At 42.3% G+C, this 11,803-nt stretch overlaps 1 protein-coding gene across 1 annotated transcript; it reads left to right on the top strand.

Moving 5' to 3' along the window:
• The first annotated feature begins 4,462 nt into the window (after positions 1 to 4,462).
• LOC5502063 (calumenin) lies at positions 4,463 to 10,397 on the top strand. The gene is made up of 9 exons (XM_032370330.2): positions 4,463 to 4,746; positions 5,532 to 5,708; positions 5,971 to 6,184; positions 6,748 to 6,938; positions 7,012 to 7,175; positions 7,559 to 7,619; positions 8,075 to 8,175; positions 9,482 to 9,550; positions 10,054 to 10,397. The coding sequence occupies exons 1-9, from the start codon at positions 4,584 to 4,586 to the stop codon at positions 10,300 to 10,302; spliced, it is 1,389 nt and encodes a 462-aa protein (XP_032226221.1). The 5' UTR covers positions 4,463 to 4,583; the 3' UTR covers positions 10,303 to 10,397.
• Positions 10,398 to 11,803: the final 1,406 nt, after the last annotated feature.

The following is an 11,803-nucleotide window of genomic DNA, read 5'->3' as shown; positions in this document are numbered from 1 at the left end:
AAAGTACAACTGTGATATATGTACTATGAGTGAGCCCATCACTAGGAGCGTACAACTGTGATATAGGTACTATGAGTGAGCCTATCACTAGGAGCGTACAACTGTGATATAGGTACTATGAGTAAGCCCATCACTAGGAGTGTACAACTGTGATATAGGTACTATGAGTAAACCCATCACTAGGAGCGTACAACTGTGATATAGGTACTATAAGTGAGCCTATCACTAGGAGCGTACAACTGTGATATAGGTACTATGAGTGAGCCCATCACTAGGAGTGTACAACTGTGATATAGGTACTATAAGTGAGTCCATCACTAGTAGTGTACAACTGTGACATAGGTACTATGAGTGAGGCCATCACTAGGAGCGTACAACTGTGATATAGGTACTATGAGTAAACCCATCACTAGGAGCGTACAACTGTGATATAGGTACTATAAGTGAGCCTATCACTAGGAGCGTACAACTGTGATATAGGTACTATGAGTGAGCCCATCACTAGGAAAGTACAACTGTGATATAGGTACTACGAGTGAGCCCATCACTAGGAGCGTACAACTGTGATATAGGTACTATGACTGATCCCATCACTAGTAGTGTACAACTGTGACATAGGTACTATGAGTTAGCCCATAACTAGGAGTGTACAACTGTGATATAGGTACTATGAGTAAGCCCATCACTAGGAGCGTACAACTGTGATATAGGTACTATGAGTAAACCCATCACTAGGAGCGTACAACTGTGATATAGGTACTATGAGTAAGCCCATCACTAGGAGCGTACAACTGTGACATAGGTACTATGAGTGAGCCCATCACTAGGAAAGTACAACTGTGATATAGGTACTATGAGTGAGCCCATCACTAGGAGCGTACAACTGTGATATAGGTACTATGAGTGAGGCCATTACTAGGAGCGTACAACTGTGATATAGGTACTATGAGTGAGCCCATCACTAGGAGCGTACAACTGTGATATAGGTACTATAAGTGAGTCCATCACTAGGAGTGTACAACTGTGACATAGGTACTATGAGTGAGCCCATCACTAGGAAAGTACAACTGTGATATAGGTACTATAAGTGAGTCCATCACTAGGAGTGTACAACTGTGATATATGTACTATGAGTGAGCCCATCACTAGGAGCGTACAACTGTGATATAGGTACTATAAGTGAGTCCATCACTAGGAGCGTACAACTGTGATATAGGTACTATGAGTGAGCCCATCACTAGGAGCGTACAACTGTGATATAGGTACTATAAGTGAGTCCATCACTAGGAGTGTACAACTGTGACATAGGTACTATGAGTGAGCCCATCACTAGGAAAGTACAACTGTGATATAGGTACTATAAGTGAGTCCATCACTAGGAGTGTACAACTGTGATATATGTACTATGAGTGAGCCCATCACTAGGAGCGTACAACTGTGATATAGGTACTATAAGTGAGTCCATCACTAGGAGCGTACAACTGTGATATAGGTACTATAAGTGAGTCCATCACTAGGAGTGTACAACTGTGACATAGGTACTATGAGTGAGCCCATCACTAGGAGCGTACAACTGTGATATAGGTACTATGAGTTAGCCCATCACTAGGAGCGTACAACTGTGATATAGGTACTATGAGTGAGCCCATCACTAGGAGCGTACAACTGTGATATAGGTACTATAAGTGAGTCCATCACTAGGAGTGTACAACTGTGACATAGGTACTATGAGTGAGCCCATCACTAGGAAAGTACAACTGTGATATAGGTACTATAAGTGAGTCCATCACTAGGAGTGTACAACTGTGATATATGTACTATGAGTGAGCCCATCACTAGGAGCGTACAACTGTGATATAGGTACTATAAGTGAGTCCATCACTAGGAAAGTACAACTGTGATATAGGTACTATAAGTGAGTCCATCACTAGGAGTGTACAACTGTGATATATGTACTATGAGTGAGCCCATCACTAGGAGCGTACAACTGTGATATAGGTACTATGAGTTAGCCCATCACTAGGAGCGTACAACTGTGATATAGGTACTATGAGTGAGCCCATCACTAGGAGCGTACAACTGTGATATAGGTACTATGAGTGAGCCCATCACTAGGAGCGTACAACTGTGATATAGGTACTATGAGTAAACCCATCACTAGGAGTGTACAACTGTGATATAGGTACTATAAGTGAGTCCATCACTAGGAGTGTACAACTGTGACATAGGTACTACGAGTGAGCCCATCACTAGGAGCGTACAACTGTGATATAGGTACTATGAGTTAGCCCATAACTAGGAGTGTACAACTGTGATATAGGTACTATGAGTAAGCCCATCACTAGGAGCGTACAACTGTGATATAGGTACTATGAGTAAACCCATCACTAGGAGCGTACAACTGTGATATAGGTACTATAAGTGAGTCCATCACTAGGAGTGTACAACTGTGACATAGGTACTATGAGTGAGCCCATCACTAGGAGTGTACAACTGTGATATAGGTACTATGAGTAAACCCATCACTAGGAGCGTACAACTGTGATATAGGTACTATAAGTGAGTCCATCACTAGGAGTGTACAACTGTGACATAGGTACTATGAGTGAGCCCATCACTAGGAGCGTACAACTGTGATATAGGTACTATGAGTGAGCCCATCACTAGGAGTGTACAACTGTGATATAGGTACTATGAGTAAACCCATCACTAGGAGCGTACAACTGTGATATAGGTACTATGAGTAAGCCCATCACTAGGAGTGTACAACTGTGATATAGGTACTATGAGTAAACCCATCACTAGGAGCGTACAACTGTGACATAGGTACTATAAGTGAGTCCATCACTAGGAGTGTACAACTGTGATATAGGTACTATGAGTGAGCCTATCACTAGGAGTGTACAACTGTGACATAGGTACTATGAGTAAACCCATCACTAGGAGTGTACAACTGTGATATAGGTACTATGAGTAAACCCATCACTAGGAGCGTACAACTGTGATATAGGTACTATAAGTGAGCCTATCACTAGGAGCGTACAACTGTGATATAGGTACTATGAGTGAGCCCATCACTAGGAGCGTACAACTGTGATATAGGTACTATGACTGAGCCCATCACTAGGAGCGTACAGCTGTGATATAGGTACTATAAGTGAACCCATCACTAGGAGCGTACAACTGTGATATAGGTACTATGAGTGAGCCCATCACTAGGAGCGTACAACTGTGATATAGGTACTATGAGTGAGCCCATCACTAGGACCGTACAACTGTGATATAGGTACTATGAGTTAGCCCATCACTAGGAGCGTACAACTGTGATATAGGTACTATGAGTGAGCCCATCACTAGGAGCGTATAACTGTGATATAGGTACTATGAGTGAGCCCATCGCTAGGAGCGTACAACTGTGATATAGGTACTGTGAGCGAACCCATCACTAGGAGTGTACAACTGTGATATAGGTACTATGAGTGAGCCCATCACTAGGAGCGTACAACTGTGATATAGGTACTATGAGTTAGCCAATCACTAGGAGTGTACAACTGTGATATATGTACTATGAGTGAGCCTATCACTAGGAGCGTACAACTGTGATATAGGTACTATGAGTGAGCCTATCACTAGGAGCGTACAACTGTGATATATGTACTATGAGTGAGCCCATCACTAGGAGCGTACAACTGTGATATAGGTACTATGAGTTAGCCCATCACTAGGAGCGTCCTTCCTGTCGTTTTCAATTGTGACCGCCATTGTTTTGCTTCAGTTGATATGCACCAAATGCTGTAGCCGTATAGAATGGCAATAACGTCTCGATTAATAAAAATATAGGGCAAAAAGGAGACAGTTATGCACTCTAAGGTAGTTAAAGTCAATTATAATTGTGAATACTCCGAATTTGATCGAAAAAAAGGCGACCTACATTAAGCGGTCACCTTTCACGGTTTCGAGGGTGTCCGTTATATATTCCACTGTATTATTATCACTATCATTTTATCATTATCATTTTTGAGGGGTTTTCAAAATCCAGCCAGAACAAAAGAGAACAAAGACTTTATTGTGTATTAGTACAAAATAAACTAAATAGTATTTCACGAGTTTTTGAAAACCGCTTTATCACCTCTAACACAGTTGTACGCTTCTAGTGATAGACTATTGTTACACAAATTTCCCCGGTATGCACGAGTTCTTCCGTCTTTTATTGGAGGTAGAATACGATATTCGATATTCCCGCCTGAAAGCTTTTCAAATGCAGTCACGCAAGTGCTGGATATAAGAAAGTGGGTGATTTATTTTCTAACTTCATATGTATCAAAGAGGCGTGTTCTTTCCCTCGGAAAAGTACTTCTATATTGATTACAATAAAGCGGCTTGGGCACTGTAAAACATCTTTCCTCTTTCCGTTTAGTCCTACCGATAATACAAACATGGCTTGGCCAGTCATGTATATCATATTTAACGTCTCAAGTCAAGCGACGCCGTAACAACGCTGACTCACAACTCAAAACCTACAAAACGTCTTTGCAAGGCCTTCAACACTTCCCTGATATATCCCTCATCAAAACCGTGCCAAAATGCGAATACTCGGGACAAAACTCGCGCTTTTCTCGATATTATTAATAGCACCGATCTTTATCTTCGTCAAGGGAGGATATGGAAGTCTTGAGGGAGGATGTAGCGGGGCTTCTGACAGTGGAAGCTGTGGTTCTGCTCCTCAGGACGGCGGTGGACCTTCAGGTTTGTATTCTTTTGTGATATATTTCCCGCGTATGTTGCACCTGTGTGGTATATGAAAGGAGCTCAACTTGTTTGTTGCTGATTATATGAGACTGCTTTGTTTGTTTTTGATTTATAAGAGACTACTAATTGCTTAGGCGATTGCTTTTTTTTATTATTAAAAAATATTCAGTATAAGTTTATCGGATAGATTCGCTTTATCATTGTCTTTAAACGTTCAAAGCACAATAGGCTGTTCGTTTCTAGATCATTAAATTTGACCGAGAAAGCTTTTTAAGTTTGTTTACAGCCGTCTTACAAATTTTTCAAATTTTTTTTTGTTTTGCAATGAAGCCTGAAGGGCTTATAAGAAAAAAAAAACATCATACACTTTAATCATCCTGAAAAACGACCTATTGCACATGTACAGCGGGCTTTCTAGTAAGAGTACGTGGCGTGTGTATGATATTGTCTTTTATGAAGCAATTGATTTATATATGTAACTCTCGATACATATTTAGTCACACGTAAACCCCGCGTTCATGTAATAATAAAAAAAAACACACACTCCGCTCAGAAAAGTTGGGGGGCATGCGCTACTCTCCCCCTCCCCGTCCGCTGCCCCTGGGCTTTCTAGTGAGAGTACCTCGTGTGTAATTAAAAGACTTTTTTTTATTATTAAAAAATATTTAGTATAAGTTTATCGGATAGATTCGCTTTATCATTGTCTTTATAAAAAAGAGAAGATTTTTGGCGTTAGTCCACAGTGAAGTAAAGCGTTCTATTTAAACAAATGCTCTCCTCAGCGGACGCCGGTTCATGTGGTGGCGATGCCCCTCCAAGTGGCGGCCCCTCAGAGGGCATGTGCGGTGCCCCACCCAAGGACGAAGGAGGCTCTTGCGGGGGTGGTAGTTCTAGCCCTGGCCAAGGCATGTGTGGCGCTGGTGGTGGTGGTGACGGTTCTTCTGCTAGCAAGCGTTCATGTAATAATAAAAAAAAATCCACACACTCCGCTCAGAAAAGTTGGGGGGCATGCGCTACTCTCCCCCTCCCCGTCCGCTGCCCCTGGGCTTTCTAGTGAGAGTACCTCATGTGTAATTAAAAGACTTTTTTATTATTAAAAAATATTTAGTATAAGTTTATCGGATAGATTCGCTTTATCATTGTCTTTATAAAAAAGAGAAGATTTTTGGCGTTAGTCCACAGTGAAGTAAAGCGTTCTATTTAAACAAATGCTCTCCTCAGCGGACGCCGGTTCATGTGGTGGCGATGCCCCTCCAAGTGGCGGCCCCTCAGAGGGCATGTGCGGTGCCCCACCCAAGGACGAAGGAGGCTCTTGCGGGGGTGGTAGTTCTAGCCCTGGCCAAGGCATGTGTGGCGCTGGTGGTGGTGGTGACGGTTCCTCTGCTAGCAACATGCCACAAGTTTCTCGGAGTATGGAAAGCAAGATCAAGCTGCGGTATGGCGTGGCTAATGTGGCTAAATGTCACAATAGAGTCGCACAATCTCTAAAAAAACAACTTATTGCACTCGCTGTACAATATCACGCGCTACACAATGGCTTGTAGCTATGTCTTACTGTTTGATAGTAATTTGAGTGGACGCAGGTCGGTTCCTCCCCCACAATATTGATGATAAGAACTATAGATCATTGTGATGGCGATGGTGATGACAATGATGATTATGATGACGTCGATGATGATGATGACGTTGATGATGATAATGATGATAATGATTTGATAATGATGGTAATGAAGACGATGATGAGGATTAAGAAGAAGCTGATGATATATATAAAAGTTCTAGATCAATATGATGGCGTTGGTGATTATGATAATCATGACGCTAAAAGTCGATAATCATTAAGATGACGATGATGGTGATGATAATAAAAGTCATAGATCATTATATTATGGCGACGATAATGACGATGTTGATTATGATGGTGAGGACGATTATGACGATGATAATGATGATTAAGCTATTTAGTCAAGTTTTAGCTATTGTTCTGTTAAATCATAGTCGTATTTTGAGGAAAATTGATACCAACAAGGACCGGAAAATCACCGAGCAGGAACTGAAAGACCACATCAAGACAATGATCGATGCTCGTCTCGCGGAGGAAGGCAAAAAGCTAATGGAACTGTACGACAATAATATGGATGGCGGTGTCACATGGGACGAGTATGCTAATAGGTCCGGCTACAACAGTGGTAAGCAAGCTAAAGCTGTTCGAGACTTCAGCTTCTATTTGCGCCCTTAGATTGTCTTTATTTGTTTCCCCAGGCGACCTTTCAGAGCCCACCGGAGATCAGGAAAAAGCTAAACTCAATGAAAAGCGTCGATTCGCCGCTGCTGATACCGACAAGGACGAAAAACTAACAGCGGTAGAGATTGCCATGATGATGATGCCAGAGGACTCCCCTAATATGGCAGACGTGGTGATTGCGGTAAGTATACACGAGGGTAGGGTAGGGTAGTTCTCTGACACCAATCCTTTATACGGCAGACGTGCTGCTTGCCCTAAGTATAAATGTGAGGGTAGGGTAGGGTAGTTCTCTGACACCAATCCTTGTCAGGGCCGTAGCAGGCCTCGAAATATTGGGGGGGGGGGGGGCACAATACAGAAAATTTAAGAAAATATTTGGAAGGCACAGCCACGCCCCTACTGGTCATTTCCTTATAATTTTTCAAATTATTAGGGGGCACGTGCCCCCAGTGCCCCACCCCTGCTACGGCCCTGCTTGTATGGCAGACGTGCTGCTTGCGTTACATAACGCATTCTTCCCAAATGTCGAATTGGAAATTTACGGTTTGGGAATTTTATTCATAGGAATATCTCGATAATTTTGACAAAGATAACGACGGAAAAATCTCGAAGAAAGAGTTTATTGGTAAGTGTTATTACAACTGCCTCACTTGCTATTTTGGTTTCTTTCAGTGGAATGTGGGAGTATTTATTTATTGTTTGACTATGTTATTCTTCGAGCCCTCACATTAAAACACTAAAATTTGTATCTAAAACTTGGTGCTGTAGCTCCTGTGTGTTACTAAAGGGTTATATCTCTAAAAGATGGGTTCCTTACAATGCAGTACTTGTGAAGTGTTGGTTGTTATGCATCGAAGAAATAGAGATTGGTCAAATAGGTGAAATTCCACAAGGGTCCATCATAATAAAAAGCTTGCGTTTCCACACTGGCTAGTCCAGAAAGTGGTGCATGTTAATAAAAGGCTTGCGTTTCCACACTGGCTAGTCCGGAAAGAGGTGCTTGATAATTAAAAGATTGCGTTTCCACGGTGGCTTGTCCAAAAAGGGGTGCTCGAGAATAAAAGGCTTACGTTTCCACAGGGGCTGGTTCAGAAGATGAGAAGTTGGACAAAGAGGTAGAGGAAGGCTTGGCCACTCAGTTTGATGATGACGACAGGGACAGCAGTGGATTCCTGGAAAAGGTTATGACCGCTGTACTATGCGCTCTGACTTTCGTCACCAAAGGTTTAAAGCTCATGTTACCATTGTAATACCCGCAGTTCGTAATATTGTAGCGACCTGTAAGCGCGCCCTGATGGCCAAAACACACTATTATGTCTTTTTTCCATTTTTTATTGGACGATGACAGAGCTACTATATTTACTTGTTTAACGCCCTTGGCGCTTATTTCCTTAATCGAGTCGCAAGGGGGTGGTGGGAGGCTGGGCGCTGAGACGAGCAGTTACGGTAGATCCTGGGTCAGAGCAGTTACGGTAGATCCTGGGACTAATCAGTTACGGTAGATCCTAGGGTTGAGCAGTTACGGTAGATCCTGGGGTTGAGCAGTTACGGTAGATCCTGGGGTTGAGCAGTTACGGTAGATCCTGGGGTTGAGCAGTTACGGTAGATCCTGGGTCTGAGCAGTTACGGTAGATCCTGCGTGTGATCAGTTACGGTAGATCCTGGGGTTGAGAAGTTACGGTAGATGGTGGGGTTGAGCAGTTACGGTAGATCCTGGGGTTGAGTAGTTACGGTAGATCCTGGGGCTGAGCAGTTACGGTAGATCCTGGGGCTGATCAGTTACGGTAGATCCTGGGTCTGATCAGTTACGGTAGATCCTGTGTCTGAGCAGTTACGGTGGATCCTGGGGCTGAGCAGTTACGGTACATCCTGGGGCTGAGCAGTTACGGTAGATCCTGGGGCTGAGCAGTTACGGTAGATCCTGAAGCTGAGCAGTTACAGTAAATCCTGGGTCTGATCAGTTACAGTAGATCCTGGGTCTGATCAGTTACGGTAGATCCTGGGGCTGAGCAGTTACGGTAAATCCTGGGGCTGAGCAGTTAGGGTAGATCCTGTGTCTGAGCAGTTACGGTAAATCCTGGGGCTGAGCAGTTACGGTAGATCCTGTGGTTGAGCAGTTACGGTAGGTCCTTGGGTTGAGCAGTTACGGTAGATCCTGGGGTTGAGCAGTTACGGTAGATGCTGGGGCTGAGCAGTTACGGTAGATCCTGGGGGGCTGAGCCAGGTTTTCCTTTCCGAATTGGGGTCCACCCTGTTGATGTTAGGAGGGTTCGTTCTTGCCCCTCCTGAGTACGTGGCCATTTTAGCGATGACGCCGTACTCTAGTGCATTGCTAGAACCCGTCCTTTTGTGATGTTGTTAGAGCTCAGAGCTTTTGAGTCTGTGCTGATGAAATCCCTTTTAAAAAAGCATGGATGTGTTCTGGAATTACAGCAAAAAAGTATCCCAAACAAAGAACATATTCTGATTTATCACGCCTAATTTCAGGATGAGATTGCTGGTATGCTAATGCCTGATGATGCATCCCTGTTATTCCGCAACACCGACACGGATATGGTAAATCATTCACCCAATCCTATTCACACTGTATTCATAATCCAATCAACAAATCTGGATCGAAAGAACGAGAAAAAGGGAGTTTGGGTTGGGGGATGAATGTGGCGAATAATAGCTTCGACTAAAATCCAAAGCAAAGACAATGGGACTGCGAAAATCAAAACATCCTCACCGTACTTCGATATGCGAAATGTTTACTGTCAAACCTGAGAAGCGTAGCTCTGAAAGCAAGTTTCTTTTACTTCTTTCACAGGAAAAAATAAAACAACTACATATTTTTCAGCAAATAAGGGTGAGAGAAAACAATATTTGATCAAGAGCTGTTTTTGGCGATTTAATATAGCGAATTTTCTTCATTGCTTTTCTGTAGTATTTCAAGGTATTCACCAATAGATGACCGAGGTAAAACAATATATATGCCCAAGTATTTGTATCATAAAATATGTTTCGTAGTGTGTGATTTGTAAAGTATCTTCGCCCAAGTTGATTATCTCTTCCTCTAGGATGGGTTTCTGACTGAGAAGGAGATCTATAAGAACTACATGCAGTTTGCCTCGAGTCGCATCACTGACTTTGGGGAACTTATCAAAGAAGATAAAAAAGTCACACAGGAAGACCAAGAGCCCGAGAAGAAGTCAAACGAATCTGATCCACAGAAAGACCAAGAAACTGATAACAAGACAAGCAAGAAGGAGTCACAGGAAGAGTTGCGTGAGGCCGATGAAACGCCCAAGAAAAAGGATGAACTATAAACCGTTATTGTTGTTGTTGTTTTAATTTCAAAATATCCAAGAAGTTGATTGTTTTTAGTATAATGACTTAGAGAAATAAACGGTTGCTCTTCTAATATCTTCTAACATCATACAAAGTTAAATCGTATGAACATTACAGGACAGGAGCCTGTTTCGCTTATATCCATAGAAAAATACTAATACTCGGCCACGAATCGTATAATTTATAAGGTTTTGAGTTTATTGCTTTACCAGTGGTTCTTTTACGTCCCTTTGGTTCAGATTAATGTAGTGCAGCTTGAGAGAGAAGACGAAGAGACGGGACCTCCGGTTTAGTGTCCTTATCCGAGAAGACTGGAATAACGGGAGAATAATTTCAACTCACTTGTGACACAAATTCTCACCAGAAAAAAATCCCCAGTAAAACCTTATAACCTTTTAACATTTACGGGTAAAACCTTATTACATTTACAGTGTAAAACCTTATCACATTTACGGGTAAAACCTTATCACATTAGCGGGTAAAACCTTATTACATTTGCGGGTAAAACTTTATTACATTTGCAGGTGAAACCTTATCACATTTGCGGGTGAAACCTTACCACATTTGAGGGTAAAACCTTATTACATTTGCGGGTAAAACCTTTTTCCATTTGCTGGTAAAACCTTATTACATTTGCGGATAAAAACTTATTACATTTGCGGGTCATTTATCACATTTGCGGGACTCGCGCTACACCCCGCTGGTTCTTATCGAAGATTGCACGGTGAGCACGCACATGCCTTCCTGCCTTTTATTCTATATAACCAGGGGATCCTCATCTTTTCGGGCTAGATCAGTAGGATGTCGTGCTAATGTTCTTTTTTGGTCAAGTTCTAAAATTTGTTAACATATATTTTAAGGTACATGCTTTTGAAGTACTAATTGCGCTTAAAAGAAGCATTGCTTGTGTTTATTAATTAACGTTTACGAAATTCAGAGGTGTCCTGCGAGCCCGAGGGAGGGACTCCGATAAAAACAGACGTGAGTGATCGTCGGCAAAATTTTAACCCTAAGGGATAGCACTTGGGACGTAGTCAACAGAGATTCTTCCCCCTAATAGCAAACTTGGTGAGGGCGAAGTAATTTTTAACCCTAAGAGATGACAGAATCGGATAAAAAACTTTAAACACCCCCTCAGGGATGGCAGTTAGTCGAATTTTTATACCCTTATCCGATGGGACGATCACCCCCTCTACTTTTCTGGTATATCAATTAATAAAGACACCTTACACAGTCAAGAGTTCTAGACTTTTTGCGTGAGTTGACAAGTTTAGGTAATTGGGAGCAACTGCAGAATACCCGCCCACAAAGAGTTAACAATGAGACTTCACACCTCGATTTCTATAGAACGAGGCAGTAAATACAAGGAAAATGCAAATAAGTGGACGGGTATTCTGCAGTTTAGCCGGTAATTGTTGTACAAGTGTGTTTGTCGTTACCAAAGAACTAAAGACAATCGTCAAGTCAGCGGTAGTATGT

Source organism: Nematostella vectensis, chromosome 5 (genome assembly GCF_932526225.1).
Source record: "Nematostella vectensis chromosome 5, jaNemVect1.1, whole genome shotgun sequence".
Lineage (NCBI taxonomy): Eukaryota > Metazoa > Cnidaria > Anthozoa > Actiniaria > Edwardsiidae > Nematostella > Nematostella vectensis.
Note: the sequence above shows the minus strand (reverse complement) of the source record. Positions and strands in the feature narration are given on the sequence as shown.